The 22413-nt window shown below is 39.4% G+C and overlaps 1 protein-coding gene across 1 annotated transcript in view; it reads left to right on the top strand.

Moving 5' to 3' along the window:
• Positions 1–22413, top strand: part of RGS22 (regulator of G protein signaling 22) — a gene marked incomplete at its 3' end in the record, with an annotated part of 72611 nt that overhangs the window by 47829 nt on the left and 2369 nt on the right. The window contains exons 21-26 of the mRNA XM_082015072.1: positions 1778–1939; positions 4561–4740; positions 6277–6417; positions 10330–10437; positions 12159–12261; positions 12820–12929. Of these exons, the coding sequence (XP_081871198.1) occupies positions 1778–1939; positions 4561–4740; positions 6277–6417; positions 10330–10437; positions 12159–12261; positions 12820–12929 (804 nt within the window). The remainder of the gene's footprint in view (positions 1–1777; positions 1940–4560; positions 4741–6276; positions 6418–10329; positions 10438–12158; positions 12262–12819; positions 12930–22413) is intronic.

Below are 22413 nucleotides of genomic sequence, written 5' to 3' on the forward strand. Positions count from 1 at the left end.
AAACATGTCTCTTGTCCTGGGCTTTGGAGCACTCTTAACCCTCCTCAAACTGGTATTGTACCTTTAATTCGCATTTATCTTTATTTTGCATGCAGTGGACTTATTGGGACAAGCTGTTCATTCCAGCATCTGGTAGTTTATTTATTATTGCAAGTGGATTACATGCAGACACAAGAGGGAATGTGAAGTATGCAGTGGAGTGGGCAGGTTTAATCATATCTCACAGTATCTGTTTCATTTAGAATTGTATTTTAATCTTACAGCACTGAGATAATATCAATTTTAAACATCTTAAACCTTTGTAATAATACATTTCATCAGATATTTGCCAGTTTTTTCCTCTTGAAGAGCAGTGAACTCTTTGCGATTGCCAACATACAAGTTGTGTACGTTTATTCAGTTGAACTTTTATTGTCTGTTGAAATCAAACTGGAGACCCGGTCACCAATTACCCATGCAAACCATTAGCTCGAAAGCGATCCAAAGTGCATGTGGGTTCTGTTAACCGAGTTTTCCCTTTGTCTGTTTGTCAGGAAGATGGTTATTTTCCACGTTCTGCTTCAAGGTTGTTGACCCATAAAATAAGCAGTGTTCGTATATTAGTATAGTGGTGGGAGCGATGTTTTGTTCTTCCTTTTATGAATATGCCCCAGAAATAATTTTCCACAAAAGTTGCCTATATCCTGGTCACAGGGGATAGAACATGTTTGGAGAATTGGAGGAGGCCTGAGAAGATGCCACCTTACTGTCTAAGTTGAGACGACTTTATTTTAACCAAAGGACCCTTTGGACAACCACCACCCACCCTCTCACAAGGGTAGGCTCTCATCCCTGGCAGGCTCTGCGGCAGGACACTAAGTGTAACCCCTGTTTCTAAGAGAAGCTACAGAAAGACTTTCAGGTTAGAATCACGATAGATTTCCAGGACTGTCTGCAGCAACTAAAAATGTTTCTGTGCCTTGCTGACTGTTGAACAGCACTCCATCCCTCCAGGACTTCAAGAGTTTTATACCGCTGTTAGAAGACAGTTTTCATTCATCCGTCTGATAACAAAGGGGGTTGTTTGCCTTGTTCCTCAGTGACAGCACAAGAACTGTTTGTTCAGCAAGGCAGGCCAGCCTGAACTTCATTTCAAACAAACTGTTCCTGCATAAGCCATCTTTCTTTCTCCACCCTTTCCTGGCTGCCAACCGCTCTGTGCTTTGCAGCACGAGGATCTCCAAAATGTCTCCATGACTTTAAATTCTATTTTACTATTGGTAGCCTTATTCCACAGAGAACAAACTCGTCAGCTTCTGTTGGTGATCATGGCAACACATTTCAAAGCTCATTTTGTTGGTGAGATCCCTGTCAGAAGCATTTTACAACTTCAAGCTATGTGGTTTGTCTGTTCCTTTTTCTTTGTTGTTTGTTTGCACAAAACTCAAACTGTTCTCTAGAAAAGTAGCCTGTTGCCATAATCAATAACAATAGCTGTTTCCATACTTTATAGTATGTAGTCATATGGTCTAAATCATTGTCAGTCATTTCCTCTCCCATCACGTCTTCCAAAAAATGTTGCCCAAACCAAACTGGTAAAAAAAAAAGAAAGAAAAAAGCAGGAAAGAAAGAAATGAAACCTTGCCACATTCTATTGTATCCATGTCATAAACTCATAAACTACTGAAAGTTAGGGTCAGTGCAAAGATAAGAATCAGACAGTTTATGCTAACTAATGCCTTTGTTATTGCTTTTTGAAACAAAGTTTATTTGGTGCGTTTATTTCTTCTTTTGACAGCATGTGGACAATAAATGGGTTTCTTCATCTAGTGAAATAATTGCTTTCCGCAAAGCGCTGTTGAATCCAGTGACAGCAAATCAGTTTCAACGCTTTGTGTCACTGAAAGGAGACCTGCTGGGGAACGGAGTGCTCTTTTGGCAGGAGGTACAGAAGTATAAGGTACGGTGGTAAAAAGGAGCAAGAGGAATATCAATTTGTAAGCAAATGCATCCATTACTGCATATTAGGAGGATTTTAACAAGAATATCTCTAGGTATATTCATGTTCATAGTAAAACCACTTTCACCGTTTTTCATTTTTTGATGAAAATCCTCACTTCTTAAGCGTAACTATTTTTAGTGACTTGAATGTATTATCCCTGTATTTCTTTATGCCTCTTCAAACTGTAACATTCTTCTGAGTCCTAGTCCTGATTCTAGCTAATGCCCAGATTTTGGTATACATCTGTTGAGCAGTAGAAAATATGCAAGCATTAAAATGTTCATTCTGTCTTTATAGTTACATACTGTTAAATAATGGGATTATTGCTGAATTTGGTAATCCCTCAAAAATCAAAGAAAACTTCAAAATTCATCAAATGTACAGATGTAAAGATAGTATCTACCCAAAATGCTTACATGTACAATGCAGACCCCATCTCTCTTGCACTCTGTACAGTCACATTTGACTGCAGCTGAGGATGTGGCTAAGGTGAAACGTGATGGCGAAGGTCAGCAGGGATTGCTTCTCTCCCAAATACATGCCCCTTTCTGAAATTGCTGCTGTGGGGGATAAAACACAATGCGAAAACCCTGGAGTGAGCCTTAAATCACACCGCAGCCTCCTACCAGCACCCTGGACGGAATGCAGGGGCACCATGGATCTCTCACTTGTTCCTCATTCATTTTGCCTCCGGGATATTGCTGATACAAAAGCGCTACCAGAGCGCAGAGCCCCTCCTGGGGTCCTGCACACATAGCATGCAGGGAGCATAAGGTTAGCTAACATGCTTAGAAATGAGGAGGTAAAACACAGCTGATGCTGCAGTAGCATTTGGAGATCCTGCTGCAGGCATGTGGGTGTATTTTCACCGTTTAATTGTATGCATTTGAATCTGGGGTCTGCTTTAGAAGCTGAAGCTCCAATCTCCCCTCCTCACAGAGTCTCTGATCCCCAAGCCAGGAATCATCTGATGAAATGCTCTCTGGGGCTCCTGCTGTATCTCTCTCGGTTACAGGGTGACCAGCTTAGACTAGAAACTTGTCATGAAGGCACATGAAGTTCCATGACATAAATCCTTCTCAAAATATTTGATGTTTTTTCAGATTTGTGACTCTTCATTGCTACACTGTGGAGGACGTGGAAACTTTCTGCAAATTAATGTGGAGTGTACTTTAGACTGTTTTCTTTGTGGATCTGTTCTCTGAAGAAAGCGTTCTTTGTTTCATGTCCCACCCCCTCTCCTTCATTTATGTTAATTTTATTTGTCTTCTTATCAAAAAAAAGTACAATCTGACCGTATTTCTACATGCATGCGATTTGTCATGGTTGGCAGTTGATGCTCTTTATAGAAGCAAAGGGCTGGAGTAGTAGAAGTGTTGTGGGGTCAGGCTGAACTGGAGGAATATTGCCATAGATGTGGGCAGCATTTTGCACAGTGCATACTTGTATTGTCGGAGCCCTATCATGCCATCAGGTTAGACAGAACTCCCTTTAGGAGTCCATGACTGCATTGCTCCTTGTAATCCATTGGGCTGGTGGCACATCTTGGGACAATAAAAAAAAATTTTTTTTTTTTAAACAAATCTGAAGAAATATAACTCTGTGGATCATTTCCATCTGTTCCCCTATGCTCATGTCTCATCCCTCATCATATCGTATGGCTTGTTTGTCTTCCCTCTTACTACAGCTCTCTGCCTTTTCCTCTATGCTACATGAGCAAAGGAAGCCATAATATATTCTTAGGATATATTGAATATGTTTTTGTATTGCCTTACTTTCTTCATCGTAGCTGTTATCATTCTTTTTTTCCTTCAGAAAATGAAGAAGTATTCATAATAAAACAAGCCAGTTCTTTCACATACCACATTTCTGGTTAAAAGTCCTGTTTTTAATTTCTTTGCAAAGTAAATATCCAGCCTCCTATACCAAAACTAAATGCACATTCTTCATTTAGAGAGCTCTCTTCCTGAAAATTCTCTGGAGTGCTCATTGTGTCTTTAGGAGATATATGTGATAATTTCCTAGTGTTATAGAAATTTCTTGATGTTTATGGAGAGTTGGAAAGTTCATGTTTCAAGATATTTGAAGGAAGTTCTTTGAATTATTTTTTCCTGTCAAAATCCAATCATCAGAATACCTCTTTTCTTGGATTATTTAGAGCATTTCTTTGTCTTTTAGTTACCATGGCTATGCTAGTCATAGCAGGCTCATTGTGAAAATCAGTGCATTTCACACCTGTAGGTGTGTTTTGCTTTTCAGAAATGCCTCCTATTTGGCAGTAATGTACTTAGACTGAATCCAGGATAAAAACTATCCCGTTCCACCAGAACGTGCAGGCAGAGTTTATCCCCCCAAAGCAATGATTGGTATATATCTGCATTTGCAAACCAGAAGTCTCACTCATGTCTTAACTATGTCTTTGACCACGCACATTTGCTGTAAGAATTTTGTCCTATATAATGAAGAAATCTATTGTGTAATTATTTTTGTATGACTATTACTCTTTGATTACTGTGGCCCTGTAATGGGTCTTGTGTCTCTTTCTCCATTGACTGAAAATGCTATTTTTCATCTTTCAGGACTTGTGCCATTCTCATTGTGATGATGCCACAGTCCAGAAAAAGATCACAGCTATTATCGACTGCTTTATTAATTCCACCGTACCCCCAGCTTTGCAGATTGACATCCCAACTGAACAAGCAAAGAAGATTTTGGAGCACAGGAAAGAACTAGGACCTTACATTTTTAGAGAAGCACAGGTAAGAAGCTGGGATAATGTCTGTAATGGACCTGGCTAGTCTGTGAGCCTGATTTTAAGGACAGTCTTTGTTGCTTATGTGACAATTTGGACTCCATACATAAGCCTGAGCATGAAGGAGAACACTGTAGTCGTGCATTTCAAGGAAGATTGTATGGTGGAGATGATGGAGCTTCAGATATTTACTGCTCATTAAACTGGAGAATCTCTGACAGCTAGCTGATCCTGGAAAGGTGTTACCCAGGTCTGTGTTAGGAATCCTGGCAGTAGAAATGAATTCTGTCTATGTTTTTAATTGCCTGTTCTTTACCACTTCGTTTATGTCAGAGAAGTAATTTGTAGTTAGAAAGTTTGTAGTTTTTGTAGTTTATGAAAAAAATGCAGATGTGAGTAAAGCAGAAATACAGCTTAGCCTACTGAATGTCTTTGCCTTCTTTATTACACCAAAGTCTGTATTAAGTGGCTGCAGATAATTTTCTCTCTGATCTTTGTACTAATCAGACTGAATAGCAATTTGTGAACCTTTACCACAGACTTATTATTTTCTTATTCCTCTCTGACTTATCTTTTAAGCCCAAGAAAGCTAGTTCCTCTTCTTTTCCTATAAAACTGCCACCAACACCTTTAAACATCAACTGTGAGTCCATAAAGTGTTTGGATCACAAAAGGTGAATGGTTTGTCAGAGAAAAGGGTTCATATAGGTCCTAAGAGAAATAAGAAGTCTCATTTCAGCCTGTGTAAAACCCAGTGAACTCCAGAAATGTGGCACAAAACCAAGGGAAGAACTTGGCCAAAAAAGCTGTGACTAGAACATGACAGCGATTCACATGTCACTTTCAAGTCTGTTGAGCCAGCAGCAGCGAGGTGCTGAGCATGCTCGGCTCCTTTGAAGCCAAGTTTCTCAATGAGAATTAAACATCTAAATAAATTGAAAAATGTGAGCCTTAGTACGTGCAGCAACAGAATTCACTGAGCCCCTCTGTTTGCTTTTCTAAAATTGTTTTTCTTATTCTAGTTCAAAAAAGACCCTGTGAGAGATTATATCATTTAAAAATTATCCAAGATTTGCTCATAGATCTGTAATGTGGTTTAAAAGCCTTTCCAGAGGCAAAAAAAGTATTTCCTTTCCCTTAAGAAGGGAAAAAACCCCCTCTCCCTAATGAACTGAATATTTGAAATGCTTGAGCAGAACAGTGGTACAAAAGCAATTCTACTGCTGTATATTTTATCAGGAATACTTGTAAAAAATGATGGATGTTTTCATTAATGCAAACAATTGTTTAGGGAAATATAAAAAAAGAAAGTGCCTTTTAACTGTGTTTTAGGAAGATTTCTCACCAGTAATAAACACACTGATGAAAAGCATGTGCCGAGCAAAGCTGGGCTGAAATGTCAGGACACAGTACGTGGGAGGAACAAGGCTGTGTATTCAAAAAGAAATAGTTATTTCATTCTCATGGTAAACTAAATTTTATTTTACAGTAAACTCTGTTTTCTTAACACAGTCAAGATTGACTTTCTTTTCTTTCTGTGCAGATGACTATTTTTGCTCTTCTGTTTAAATTTTGGCCAAAATTTTCTAAGCTTCAAAGCAGTCTGGCTAGTGACAAAATTCTACTTGCCTTGGAAAGAAAAAAGGGAAAAAAGATGCGAAAGAAGGAAGGCAAACCAACAGAGGTAAGGCTCACAAAGTTTCAGGTGACAGCTGATGAACTGCATAAAAACTCCTTCATAAGCAAACATACATGAATTCAAATATCCCTGTCTCAGCCTGATCCAAAGCTACTGAAATATTTTTGTTAGAATTCAAGCTTTACATGAGACCCAGTCCTAGGGCGATTAGTTCCCGATCCTGCCAATGCATATACATACGTTTAACTTGAAGCAGATGAGTCAATTGAATAGTCCTTTCATTAAGCAGAGGGTAAAATGTATTTTAGTCATCTTTTGTGACAGGAGAAGAGCGAAAAGAGGGCTGAATTAAAAAAAAAAAAATCTATGTACGGTCCATGTGTACAATGGGTATCTGCAGACCTGTTTGCACTTTCAATATGTACTGCTCTATTTTAGAATTTACAGTGCTGAGTCACTATTGAAAGCAAAACAAAAGAAAACAAAAGCAGATTTCATATCTATTTTTGAGAAGGAGCATTTGAAAAGTTTGCACAATATTTTTGAAAATATTTATGTATTAGTTGCTTTGTATAGTCTTTGTCTTTTCTTGAATGTTTCTCAGCTTTGACAGTGAAATTGTTAGACTGTTCACAATGAGTTTCCAGACAGTTTCAGTGCATTAACAGAACTGTGACCTCTACAGCGGAATACTTGCTTGTAAAATTGTTTTTCTTGGAATTTTATTATTAAAATATAATGTTGTTTTTTTGTTTTCTATTGGTTATAGGCTTTGCAAAAGTTTATTTTTTACGAAATGTAATTGTTTGGCCAGCTTTGAGGAGAGAACATTCCTTTAAGGGCAAAGAAATTATTGGACTTGCAAACTATCATAAGTAGCATTAAAAGACCTTTACATATTTTAAATACCATGTACACCTGTGTTGAGATATTACCCATGATGAGAACCACATGAGTACCTGGACAGATAAAGACATCTATATACCCGTAAGAACATGTACACATTGTTATCCTCTTTTAGACACATGAAAACTGAGGACCAGTGAAGCGTTACTCAAGGCCACACACCAATGTCAAGTGAAGTCTAAAATCCAAGAATGCATGTTCCTTTCTCCAAAGCACGTTGCCTCCATACAGATATGTCTGGCAAGGCCGTTGGCAATACTTATAGCTCAAGAATGCAATATTTCAAAGTAATGCACTTTCGCGTTTTCACAGACTTATTTTTTCCATCTGTTTGTTGCCTGTCTATAAGATTTCTGATTAAGACCAAGGAAGTAAAGAGCAAATCTTGGCCAGGAGGGCAAAAGCCTAGCTTTTATGGAGAACAAATGGGAAAGGTGAATTACCCTTCTAAGCTGAGAAATAGGGCAAGAAATTTTAGAAAGTGACAGGCAGAGAATGCAGTTTAGTAAACAGTCTGCAGATTATTCTTCTCACAAAAAATTATCAGTAAACCAGTTACCTTTTAAAATCTTTTGAAAGAATAGGTGGAACAGATAAGTTTTTGAAACACTTTCCCCCTCTATTATTGTTTAAAGAATTTGCCGTTCTCTGATCTCTTGCCTGAGATTTCTGTTCCCTCAGTGACAACATAACTATTCAATTAATAGAATAGAATCATAGAATCACCTCTAGGAAAAGACCTCTAAGATCATCAAGTCCAACCATCAACCCAACACCACCATGCCCACTAAACCATGTCCTGACATGCCGCATCTACACGTTTTTTGAATGCCTCCGGTGATGGTGACTCCACCACTTTCCTGGGCAGCCTGTTCCAGTGCTTGACTCTTTCAGTAAAGAAATTTTTCCTAATATCCAATCTAACCCTCCCCTGGTGCAACTTGAGGCCGTTTCCTCTCATCCTAAATGATTCAGTATTCCTGAAGGATACCAATAAGCTTCATTCAACATAAGAAATAGCAGATTCACTTGGTAGCTCGTAGAAGGTAATGATTTCTTGGCATTTAAAATGATGTCTATGCTCCTCTGCCCCACCAGGCTCTGGAAGAGAGGGGAAAGCTCTCACAAGGGTTAGGAATGATATTTTTTTCTTATATATATTCTGCCCTCACCCCCAATCCATTGCTATTTTAGGTTTATGTCAAATGGAACACTCATGGTCCCGGGGGAGAAATTTTGCTTTCTCCCTTCTCGCAAATTTGCCCCTGGGGTGCCCAGTCTACCTGGGCTCACCTCATACTCTGACCTGACTAGAGTTGGACTAGAGTTATTTATAACTAGAGTTATTTATGGGGCAAATCCTATCGAAGGCTTCCTGGCAATGGACTCAGTGCAGGGGAGGAGTGGCTGACAGCGAGGGACACCATGCATCACTGTACAATGCAGAGACCTCTTTTAAGCTTAGTGTCTGGAAGGCAGGGATGGGTAGGTACAGGGTGAAGTGAGCCTAAACATTCAACAAAACGTGATTGCTTCAGTATTGAGCTGAAATAGCTGTTTTAAAAGATACTGCCTTGGGAGAGTATGGTTTGCTTCTCTGTTTTCACATATATGCTCGTAGTGTGGCACAGCTATATGGGCTGATTTTTGGCCCACCTGTGGATCTGTTCCTGTGGTAACTGCCTGATGCACATGCCACATACTTTAAAAAATATCATTAGTCACTTTTTGCAGACTGCCTTGAAGCCAGTATTTGTAATTTGTTGTATACACAATTGCATTTCACCTCCAGAATAGATTTTGGAATTTTTCTTTCAAGTGTACAAAATAGTTTTAACTTACACTGTAAATCTGTACTTACTCTTTCCAGAGAGAGGTAAAGCCATAAGCATTAATTTTCTTTTTCCCCGTTTCCCTCATATCTCTTTAAGCTTCTTAGCAGTAAGCTTATTTGTTAGTAAGTAATGTAATGTCATGGGATATGACATTGACACAACATTGCCTAATTTATTATGAGAAGACATTATTAAAGACCTCATTTAATTTACCATTCTCATTGAGAAAGCTAGCAAACAGAAACTGTAGTATATTATTATACACACTATTTCTGTATTTGCTTTGGCATTGATTGAGTGTGCCATGAAAGTTAGTAAGCCTGCTTCTCGAGAGAAGATAAACACCATGCTACCTGGGAAGTTCCATACCCAAAAGTCACCTTTATAGATGATGGGTCCATAGCATGGTGGGGATGATAAGGAAGGAAAAGACACCTTGGGAGCAAGGATGTAGGATATTCTGATCCTTTTCCAGATCTTTCAGGGACTTTCTGAGTGACTTTGGGAACCATTTGACCTCTCTTTTTTTCCTCACTTTCTCACTTGCAGCATGAGAGGGTTATATTACTCGCCTCATGGGGATGTTGTGGGGTTAATTATGTGAGGTTAAGTATGAACACTGATTAATGTTGGGATCATCAGACAGAATGTGCAAAGGTGCAGCCTTAATAAAACACTAAAACAACATGAAAATGACAAATAATTAATCACTAAAATGGTTTACCATGGGTTACAACGCCTTGTTCTTCACTGTAAATGTTTTAAATGAGATTGCCTGTTTTCCTAACATGTATACTGTAGTTCAGTCATAGCTACTGGATCAAGCTGGAATTAATCATGAGAAATCCTATGTATGTTTTACATTTATACCCAAGGCCAAATTAGAGGATCACAATGGCTTCTCTGTCTTTAAAATATGTTCTGTTGCAGGTCTGCCCTCTCACTTAGCTGTATGTTGGAACAGGTACTGAATCTGCAGGTATTGAAGACAGTCTGCAGGAGTGTAGAGGTCAGGAAACTTCAGTTAGGACAAAGAAATGCTTTTAAAAAGCAGTATCCTCAGATAATTTTTATTATGCCCAACGTGATGAATTATGAAACTGTGCATTATAAATATCTCATTTCCAATAACAATTTTTGCTTCCTCAGACTTTGCTTTTTACTTTAGCTTGGTAACGATTGTTTACATCTAATTATGAGTTCTTATCGTTGGCAGGGTAAAGAAGTGGGGACTAAACTCATCTGTCTGTCAAGCAGTGCTTTGGTAGATGAGATTGGTGTGGAGAGAGGACCAGCATCATTTTCAGATGGATATGGGTGGCAGGTGAATAATAAACATGTTGTTACAGATATTATCATTCAAGAGAGAGAATAAATGATCCTGAGAGAATGGGAAGGTGGGGTTTGGTATTGAATACTGCTCTCATATGGTTCTTTGATAACTGTCCATTCTTCTACAATTAACTTTGCTGTTATGAGTTTACCTACCTTAGAGGTGATTTTTAAACTTTATTTATTAATTTTTTTAAGATTTAGGTTCTGAGTAGTATTAATATCTAACAACGTATTAAGCCCTTCAGATGTGTAGATTTAAAAAGAATCTTTATTTAAAGATGAAGTGAAGAAAAGGAAGTTCAATTCTGGAATAAGCAGCTTTTCATTATTTGTGAAATTCATATCCTGAAAGAATTTGGTTTAGGCTTGAGTCCTGTTCTGCTCATATGTCAGAAACTGAAGCCGAAGTCATTTAGGAGATTTAGGTATTTGAATAGAAAATCTGACAGAAAATAGCTCTTTAATGCTTCTTCCAGAGCAACTCTCATGATGCATCAAATCTGTAGTGAAAAGGTAACAATCGTTTTATTGGAGAAACAGGAAGAACAGACATGTCACCTTGGGCATATCAAGGGACTGTTCATAGCTGAGTTGACACTGCCATAACGTAATGGGAATCTGTGCAACCACATAATCACAGCTATGTCATGCGATGCAGGAGTAAATTGCACTTCAGCCTCTGCTTGTATTCCACAGAGCTCTTGCCGTGGCATTACATTAGCGATGAGCAGAATACAGAAACAGGCTGAAATACCCCCAAAATCTGAAACCACAGCAAACTGCATAGTTAAGCTCACACTCTTATCCTTCTTACCTAATTTTATTAGGCTATCCTTAATTAACCATTCTTAAATGGTCCTTTTTACTTTTGCTCATACCTATTTAAAAAAAAAAAAGTGAGTTGAGTGAGCAAGTATATCAATATCATATGCCTAAGCCCTCAAGAAGAGGCAGGTAATCACAGAAAGAGCAATAATCTTTTCTAGAGCAGTTTTTTCTCCAAGCCCCTTTCTGCTATATGAAGATGATAAAAGTTCTTCTTACTGAGTCATGACATGACAAAATTCTCATGCTGTAAGGAAAAAAGAGCCAAATAAGAGTGCAGTTCCCATATGGATTTGGGGGAGTGACCTAAAATTTACATGGAACCTGAACTGTGGTTGTTGCAGTGTAAAGAGCAACATTTCTTCCTTAGAAAAGGAAAGGATGACAATCTCCAGTTGATCTGCCTCTAGTGGTAGCAGCATTCTGCTGGAGAGGGCAGGCAGAAAGAACTGTGAGGCTAATGACACCTTCGATGATTTGAAAAAGGACACACTGGAAAGATGTGGCAGGGAGATAAAATCAAGTCCTAAATAGCACAAAAGACTGGTATTTTGGGAGGGGAAAGGTCTGCTGTATTTAGGTTTGAAGACGAAAGGAGAGAGAATAGGACACAGACCAGGGGTGGATGATAAATTAATGTAAACATCATATCTGTCAACCTTGCTTAAATTGCATTTTGTGGTGTTTTGAGATTCACTTATTTGCAGCAATAGTATTTTTCCCATGATCCCACTATTGTCATGATGAAACTTTGCTTCTTAATAATAGTGATTATTGAATAGCAGGGATATAAGATAAACAAGTTTTTTGTCTCAGTGTTGAAATGGACCACGAACTACCAGTGATATGGTCTGGAAGCTGATGGTTTTTTAATGGTTCTTGCAGGCTTCCTGGTCCTATTCCAAGTACATAGAAGCCTTGGAGCAGGAGAGAATACTCCTTAAAATGCAAGAAGATCTGGAGAAGAACTCATCATCATTCCTTACAGGTTGTTAACCAAGCTCTGTAGTTTAAGGAGACAAACTTATAGCTTAGGTGAAATTCTCTCAGTATAAGGACTTTGGAGGTGCATACATAAAGCTCTGCCTTTCTTATGCTGTCTGCAGGGGAGCTGCACTCTGCACCATACTCGTGAGTGGTAAGTTTGCTAAGAAAAGGAAAGTTGCAGGGTATCAGCATTGCCTTTACTGAAGAGGTCCTATTGCAGAGAGGAATACGGCCATTTCTTCATTCTGCAGGGCGACATGGCAATCCTATTTGGTTCACGTACATATTTCACCTCCCTGGGTTCTTGTGCTTCATCAGCTTACACACAACCAGAGAGATGAAACTTTTTCTTACCAGTTTGTCAGTATGCTTTTGGGGGATGTAAGAGGCATTGCTTCATCCTTGTTTCAGCCATGAATATCCTCTTAGGTCTTCCCCAAGGATATTATGACCTGTTTGTTCATTAAATAGCTTCATTTAGCAGTAAGGTGAGAAATGGCACTGTGTAATATTAAACCCCTTTTGTTTCCCATCATTTTAATTTTCTTCCCATATGCAGGTAGCTCGTCTATCTCCTTCCCAAAGCGTGGAAACTCTGAAAAATCCACCATTTCTCCAAAAAGTAGTGTGATTTTGGAGAAACACTCAATTCTTCCCAAGAAACAGAAAGTAAGTACCAGACTGACAACAAGTGTACTTTGAAATTTGGATTCTTAAAAGCTAGTTTTCCTGCTGTCAGTGTTGATGCTCATTAGTAGCAAGTTATCCCACTTCAAATCACATTTAAGCTGGACAGCTTCAACATGAAGGCAACATTGCTTTTCACTTCAACCATGGTTAGTGGACCTAATGCTGACCAGATGGAATTTTGTGGCAAAATGATAGTCTCTGAAATGCAGTTATCTAAGCTTTCCAGTTAAAATATTTTAAATAGGAGCATGAGATGACTGGAGGAAGCTCAGACCCCATGGAGTTACTGGCAAGGGTCTGACACAGAACTAGCAATAGATCATCTCTGCTGAAGCCAATTAAATATTAGAATGGGAGAAAAAAGTGGGACAGCAAAGAGATCTGATAAAGACAGAAAAACAGATTTTGCTTCAGAGCTTGAATTCCTAGATGGAAGAATCCGGTGGAGGTTTTGTTTTATTTTTTTCAAGCCTATGCTGAAATTACATGGACTTAAAAAAATTATAGAACTTGGACTATTGCTCCCCTTCCTTCTCTGCTCCTCCTGCCTCTTCTAATTCTGTACTTCAACGCTCCTATTTTAGGCAAGTTGGTGTCCTACCCTCCCTAGTCCTCCTAAACTTCCCAGTGCCTGAACACACTCTTCCTCTGGCAGCATTTTCTGTACGCGGCTTCAGAGAAAACTGCAGCATTCCTTGGTCTTCCCTCCGTTCTCTTTCTGCCCTCTTATCACCTCCTCCAGTTGCAGTTAAAAGTCATCTAGTCGCCTTGGACCTTACGCATCTCTGCAGGTGTTACCATATTTCACATATTTGTGCCTTTTTGTACTGCAGTTCTGCTTCACACGCAGCTGTATCATTGTTGGGAGTCCTTATGCTGGGGTCTTGGACCTGCTCTGTAGCTGAGAAACCTCTAGCTGGGCCCAATGCTCAAAGAGGGCCTACCAGGTAGCTGCAGTCCTTGCTGCAGCCCACCCTGTTATTCAAAACCTGAGGGTTGCATTCCTGCCAGGCATCAGGCTGTGGTACGGGTTAACACAATGAGAAAGTAGAGGTCTTGAGCAGTTTGAGAAGTCTCTCCCACCAGCTTCAGTTGCAGCTTCAGTTGCAGCTTCAGTTGCAGCCCACTCTTCAACATCACTGAAAATGCGCATGCCCTGCCCCTTCCCTCCCAATAGCTCAAGTGTTCTCACTGCCTTTGAGTGGTTTCCTCTTCTTCCATCATGGCCTTCTGGTGGTTCTCCTCAGTCACGCTCTCTGCAGTGATCTGATCGCTCTGCTTGTGGGGTGAGATATCTACAAAAGACCACCACTGCTCTTGATGGAACAGCTGCTCCCCACTTTGTTACAGAGGACGTCACACCTTGTGTATTGGGTATAAATGTCAAGGTGCTGGCAATGGCGGGCTGCAGGGGTGGCCTCTGTGACGAGAGGCCAGGGCTGCCCCTTTATGGACAGAGCTGCTTCCAGCCAGCTCCAACAGACCCATCACAGGACACAGCTGAGCCTATCCGCCAAGATGGTGGCACCTCAGGGAAACATATTTAAGAAAGAGCAAAGAAAGCCAATGAGATGAGGATGGAATAAAAAGAATGAAAAACAACAGAGGGAACACCAAGGCCACAGGAAGAGGAGGAGGTTGAGGAGGTGGAGCAGATATTCCCTGCAGCCTGTGGAGGACTCATGTTGCAGCAGAGGAAAACAGTGAGAAGGACGAAGGGGCTGCTCATTGCCTCACTGAAGGGACTGAGTGTAACCTGCAGCAATAACAAGGAGGGGAGGAAATGTGCTTGGAGTGAATTTGAACCTGGGAAAGGTGGAGGAAAAGTGTTTTCTCTAAGTGTGAAGATATTAATTTCTTCTTCTTGTTTTTGTTTCCCATTACCTAAATCAGTAAAGATTTATTCTAATGGCAATAAATTAATTTCTTCAAGTCTGTTTTGTCTGCAACACTAATTGGTAGGCAATCTCCCTGTCTATCCTGACCTTCAAGCTTTCTCTTTTCTGTTTTTCCTCTTTTCTCCCCTTGTCCTGTTGGAGGGAGGAGTGAGTGAGTGAGCAGCTGGGTGGGAGACTGGCTGCTAGTGAGGGCCAACACAACCACACCTTGTTTCTCTCTTTTTGATGCATTTATTGAAGAAGTGTTCTGACTATTTCAACTGGCTGCAACACAACAATGACATTCTGTTACCTTTTGCAGGCAGATTAAAATCACTCTGAGGAAGGGACTGCAGAGATGTTCAATGGAGGTGAGCAGGAGACACAAAAATAATGGGCATGCAAGGTTTGTACTTACACTTCCAGAGCAAAGATGACGTCTTGGAATATTATTAAGAACCATGGGACATTAGTCAAGGGTAGAAAAGAAACATCTTCCAATGTGTTCCATATCAACATGATTGTGATACTGACTCCTGTGTTACTCATTTGTTTAATAGTACGCCTTGAGGCTCAAATCAGAATAAGGTTCCACTGAAATATGCATGGTACAAACAACTAGGTGGTCTTGGTCCTAAAGGTTTTATAGTCAAACAAAGTTCTTCGGTGCCTGATCTAATGAATAAGTAAAACACTGCATTGAACTGACAGCCCTGAAGCAATGTGTCTTGGCACACTAAGCTCTCAGTACTGCAGTTTACACAACTTCTATTAGTCAAGGATAACTCATGAGGTGCCTGCGCTATCACAAAATCAAACCTGGTTGTGGTTTGCTACCAATCCAGTCTGATTCCTGGTCCAAAGTACACCTGCCTCATTTCTAAGTTTTGATCCACAAGAAAGGCTTAAAATACATCAGGACACAGATGTGATTAAGAACTTCGATAAAATGTCATTCCTCCCAAGGCATTACTCACCTGAAGCTTGCAGGAGCCTATAGCTCTTGTGTAGCTCTCCCCACTTGCTTGCTTCTATTTACAGTTTTAAGAGTTTTAAAAATAGTTTAAAAATAAAATGTTGTTGGGACTAGGGACAAAGGATTAATTGAGGAGCTAAGAGGGAGCAGGGCCAGAATTAACAGCTAGGCAGGGGACAGGATGATGACAGACCTCTTCACATTTTTCAGACCACTTTAAATACCAGTCCCCAGCCACAAAGTTGTTGGCTCCATTCTTCTCTACATGTGTGTAATGCATGTAAGAGAAAGGCACATCAGTAAGCTCCAGCTTGCTGAGTTCCCCAGGACTACCCCTGAGCTAGGGGCAGGATTGCCTTCCGCTACCCCTCTCAACCTCTTGGACAAGAAGAACAAGCCATGCAGCCCTCTCTCGGTTGTCAGAAGTAAAGGTCCTTCACTTGGAGCTCTTGGATCATACTGCTAAGGAACATCCATTGCTCCTCAGTGTGGAGTGACAGCTAAGGACAACTAATAGTCTTTTTGTTTTTCACTCTTGACACAATGACCAAGAATTTTATGGAATTTCCATCGGGAGTTGCTTCAGACAGGCTGGCAGAGAAGAAGGACGCTGTCTTTTATGGATATACCTGCCTCGCTCACATATCCTCGCAGAAGGAGCAAGGGAGATCATTTGCTCAGTTCCTAGTTCCCCCACAGTTCAGAGACAGAGTTTGCTTCACATTTATCTCTATTCCTTCTTTGTTTGGGTGGTTTGCTTGTGTGACATTACCTGAGAAAGACATCTTGGGTGGAAGCCACAAGGGAGTAAACCATAAAATTCTTGTCCCTGTTTTTCATGTTTTCCCAAATTTCACAGATGCACTGAACTTTAATGCTCAGTACATCTGAGGAGGGTGGAATGTAGCATCTTGCAGTGAGCAGAGCACATGTGGTGCTGTGTGGCCTACCACTCGTTAATGTAAAAGGCAAAGAAGAATCATGAAATGCCATAAATGCAGTGATGTATGTCAGTCTAAAGAACACGTGAAAGGCCACCTTCTACTGCTGCGGTCAGTACAGTGCACGCAACCAAATGCCGGAGCGCGGCAGTCAGTTTCTGTTTTGCTGTATTCTTGCCCTCACGGCATTTTGAGACAGTTAAATAACATGTAGACAATGCTTATCTTATGCTGGTAGCTTTGACTTGAATCATACTTGGATTACTTCTAGAATGAAAAATATTATCCAGATATTTGTCACAGATGATAAAACTCCTTGTGAATATGTTCCAGCCTTGCCAAATTGTTAATGAAAATTTACCAGCCCCCATGCAAAAACTACTGTCCCAGACAGTAACTATGATTAATACCATACACATCTATCAAACTTAAAAACAAACAAAAGAAAAGTACTTCATGTACTTCAATCAGTGAGTAGAATTTTGCAAACTGGCTCTATCCACTCAAAGTTCTGCAAACTGATGATAACCCTCAATCCAGCTTGCAGTTCTCTCTCCATGTTAACTGAAATATATATGCGTGTATATACACACACATGCAGAGTCATTTATAGGCCAACTCAGAAGGATCACATGTATTAGTAATGCTAGAAATACATGTCATACTATGCCCTTTTTATGTGTTAATTTTAAAGAAATACTGAGCAATTGGACAGGGAACATATTAAGAGACAGGGACCCTTTTACTTCTGGGTTACTGAATCTAATCTGCTGCAATGGCAGATACCCCATAACTGCTATTTGGTGATACATCTGAAATGGAATAGTGGTTTTAGTCTCGTCCTGAGGGACCAAATAATGACTATTGCCAGTTCCAGCAGCGAGCCTGAGAACTGAACAGGTAGAGAGACTAACTAAAAGTTATTGTTCTAAATGATGACTCTATATCACTTCAGAAAGCTTGCACTGCTATTGCCTTTTTATCTTGTTTTTGAGATCTGTTCCCTCTCAGGTTGCTGATCTACCACCTATGTGTGCTCAGCAGTTTTAAAGGGCTAGAAAAGTTTTACTCAGCAATCCTAGCACCTCTCCCTTTAGGGAACTAAAACTTTATTCCTTGTTTATTTTAACTATGTATACATTGGGACTTTCAGAAGTATACAGCAGAACAACAGTCCTCTATGGAGTTTGCTGCTACAGACAATAAAAACAATTCTCTTTTAAGAAACCTGCAAACCTAGAAACTTTTCTGGATGGATTTATGCTTTAGTGGCATTCAAAATACACAACCCAATCATATTCATTGGAAAACCGGGACACAGACTTTTATTGTTTACTCCCAAGTAATGCAACATATTAGGACTATTTTGGATGTTTTTAAGCTGCCATTTGGTTTCATAAGTATTTACACTTAGATGCTATTACTGTTTATTTCACTTTTCTCTCATCAGACCTGGCATATTTATTGAAACATTTTATAATTTTTGAGGGTGCAGTCCTGAAGCTGCTCATTCAAATACTTTTGATATCAACACGAGCTGTGACTATGCACTTCAGGAAGGGGCTTTATACATTTTGCTTTGACTTCCCTCCTGCTACTGCGTGACACAAACTATCAGACTATGAGTTGAATTCCTGAAAATATGTAGTGCTGGATTATGTTATTAAGGTGCACACTTACAGTAGTTTACAAGAGGGTAGTGGTGGTCATGAGGCCATTTAAAAAGGGGCAAAATGCTTTCTCATTTGTGTCTCTACAATGCTGCTCTACCATTGCCTCCGTACTCCTCATGATCTCTTCTCAGCGGCTGTTTCTTAAAGTACTCTTAATGGGGAACCATCTTAGAGTCTGAGCTGTGTATTTGTTTGTCCCTTTCAAGGTGTGGAAATCTAGTATTTAATCATCAGGCACTGAGATCAGCAAAGAATAGCGGTGCTTTGCAGACACAGCAGTAGACCAGATTCAGCAGACCCAGTTTCTATTACTCGTTCTCTTATTATACAGTAATATATAGTAATATATATACAGAGTGGCCAAGGCCAGACTGATTTGTGCCACACCTTCTACATCTCTTACACAAGAAGAATCATTGTGACTCACTTTGCAAATACGTTTGACTTAAAAAAAGAGAAACCTGCATTAATGAAGTCTACAGATAGAAGTCTACATCAATGAAATTGGTATTGTAGAATCATTACAGAATCATAAAAGAGTTTGGGTTGGAAAGGACTTTTAAAGATCATCTAGTCCAACATCCCTGCAATGAGCAGGGACATCTTCAACTAGATCAGGTTGCTCAGAGCCCCATCCAACATGACCTTGAATGTTTCCAGGGATGGAGCATCTACCACCTCTCTGGGCAACCTGGACCAGTGTTTCACCACCCTCATAGTGAAAAATTTCTTCCTTCTATCTAGTCTAAATCTGCCCTCTTTTAGTTTAAAACCATTACCACTCATCCTATCACAACAGGCCCTGCTAGAAATTTTGTCCCTTTTCATATATGTGGGACCCTCAGTTTCCTGCTGTTGAGAGTACTGAAAAATGGCAGGTGTCCCTTCATTGCTGCCTTTAGCCCTGTATAGTATTACAGACCTGGGGACATTTTCTATCCTCTACCACTTGTACGCCTGTGAAACAGCCAGCCTCAGTCCCACAAAACACAATTGCTCTAGTCAAAACTACTGACTTTAGTGCATGTGTGTGTGTGTAAAAATGATTGAAAAGAGACCAGATGTTTCAAAATTCTGTCCCAAACTTGGAAAAGAAAATCCTTAAATTATTTATATTTCTAATGTTAAATACTGGACCAAACTGATCTCTGTGCAGCTGCATGTGGCCAATGGAGCTGCAGTAATCCAGCTTGAATTTGACCTGTTTAAGCTGTCCCATTACATTCAACTGATGATTTTTGTTACTGCCTTTTTATAGAAATGCTTTTAGTCAGTCATTGTGAATCATGTCTGAATACAGCTAAGATGGGGTTAACTGGTATTTTTTTTAAGTTTATGGAACATTGCTGGTTTTAATACATTCAGTAGTTGCTGTAAAAATGTTAGGGAAAGATAGGTTTGAACAAAAATTTTAGATCTGGATCTGTACTCACAGTTCAAACCTACCTCTAATGGCCTGATTTGGAGTATTCCCAGGATTTCAGAGAGTTGTAATTCACATCTGTGTTTCTAACTCCTTCATGCATGATTGTTTGAATGTGCACTTTTGGAACAGGTCCATGTCTAATAGGCTAAATTGTAGTTCCCGAATCAGAAGCCACATGGTATTGCTATATAGGTTTTTATTTTTCCTCTTATTACATTGCCTTCAAATAAGGTTCTGTCACTCCAGCACATTGGATTAATTCAAAACACCAAAGTATACACTTTCTACCTACCTGCTAACCAACTCACACATTTTGACTTCTGCCAGAGATTTAGTAAAGCATTTGCACAATGACCACAATAGATACTTCTCTGCCAAGTAATAATTTATCAGAGTGCTGGAGCAGATTGGAATTATGCAGGACCCACTAAGCTGTCCTAGTATGGTAAGGGTAGTCAAGGTACAGATGAGATTCTCTTATTTTTAATATTCATTGAGGCAAGCTAATTCATATGTCAAGCACAGTCTGCATTTGCTTCGATTTTCCTCTGTTTCTCTACTAATTAAAATATTTTAGTTTCATGGTAACATATGTGAAAGCGTTGACAACAGCATTGCTTATTCCACATGTTAATTATGTATTTGTTCAGAGTATGCTGATGAATTGTGTGCATGTCTCACGTTAAGTTTTCATTTCATGTCAAAGGAAAAGTGGAAATGTAGTAAGTGGATTTGTGCTTTTAATTTTAGATATTTCTTTTTCCTCTAAAACAATCTTATATATGATTCCTCTGTACCATATGCGTTTGAAAATCTTCTGCTGGCAAGAAGTTTAAAAAGAAAGTAATGCTCACTTCTCAGAAAAGGATTTTTGAACAAAGCAAAGCAATTGTGCCATTAATGAGAAAGTTAAATGAAACAAAAGACAAGGCAAGCAAGAAAAAAACACAGCATCACATTCAAGGAATGCACAGGCACACAATAGCTTATGCAATATTCCCCATCTGTCAAAGTCACTAAATACAGGGATTTAATTGGAAATATTCATTAGAATAGGCCATGGTGCCTATGGCTCAGTAAATGCAATCAAGAAAGTTATAGCATTCTTGGTTTTTACCTGTAGGCAACTAAATGAATTTCATCCCAGCTGTGAGACCCAACTGATCAGTACTGGTTTTGTAAACCCCAGACCCTGATTGGTTTGGATACCACTCATTCCTGAAAAAGGTACTTTGGAAATTGAATCTATCACATCTCTAGAGTAATTTACACCTTCACAATTTTGTGTGTGAGTGTGTGTGTACAGGCATGTATACATGCCTATAAAATCTATACTTCATGGATTTGTGTGTGCTTGTGTGCATATATATATACACACTATACACATATATGCATAAAATTACCTTGTTTGCTAAACTATTTTACTGTCATAATCACATTGGGTTTAAGTTTGGTGTATATTATCTTTTTCCTAATACAATATTCCAAATGTTTTCTTCTATGTATCTTTTTTAAATGAAGGTCTTTGTGTTTCATTAAAATGTTTGGGTTTGTACTCACTTTCATTTGAGAGGACAGAGCCATTACACTTGCTTTGTTGAGGAATATGGCTCTTTCCAGAGGTCTGCATGGCTGCTGGAAAGAGAAAATAAATGCACTTTTTGGGATATTTTTTTCGTCTAGAAAAGCATATGCAAGAAAAAAATTAACTTTCTCTGTGTTTTTTCTCCCAATGAGAAAGTAATTAACAGCACGTGTTGTGCCATTCACTAAAAACTATGATAAATGATTTGCTATTTTCAAGCTAGTGAACTGAGTGCTTGCTCTAAAAAAGGAGAGTGTGTATGCTTGTGTTCATCTTCCAGTTATGACCTTCCAGTTCAAAGATCATTTTAACTCCTGGCTGCCTGATCCTGAAATTTGCTGAATGTATGGAAACTCATTCTCTTAATTCAGACCTCCAGAGGTGCTCAGCACCTGCCAATAGTAGGCCTTCAGAAAGCTGTCCAAAGGACGAAAACAATGATGATTTTTTTTTGAGTGAAACACCAGGAAAGCATAGCTTTGTCACTGTAGCTCCACACAGAAGTATATTAAAAAAAAACCAAAGCAAAACAAAATAAAAACACAGAAATACATAGGCTTAGTTAGACTTGCCAAGGTAATGTAGGACTAATCACAGATTGTAGTCCAAGACAATAGTTAAGCATTGGAAACAAACTGCCCAGAGAGCTTTTGGTACCCTTATTGTCATCAGAGGGGTTCTAAGAACAGATAAGATACGCACATCTGCCAGGAATGACTAAGTATTTTCAGACCCATATTGGGGCAGAGGAGTGAGTAGATGAACTCTTGAGGGACTTATTTTCTCTGAATCCATATTCAGGTTGTTCTGAACGCAAAAGCTTAGTTTCTGCTAAGGAATCTTACGAGAGTCAAGGGCCGTGACACTTCATTTGCTCTGCACCCGAAACTCCCACTGAAGCCAATTATTCAATCTAATTTAACAAAGACCACAGCTTCTCTGGCTGTGCAATTGTTGGTAACCATCAACAAACTGATTCATCTGC

The sequence above is a fragment of the Phaethon aethereus genome, assembly GCF_964289735.1.
Source record: "Phaethon aethereus genome assembly, chromosome: 2".
Taxonomy (NCBI): Eukaryota; Metazoa; Chordata; class Aves; order Phaethontiformes; family Phaethontidae; genus Phaethon; species Phaethon aethereus.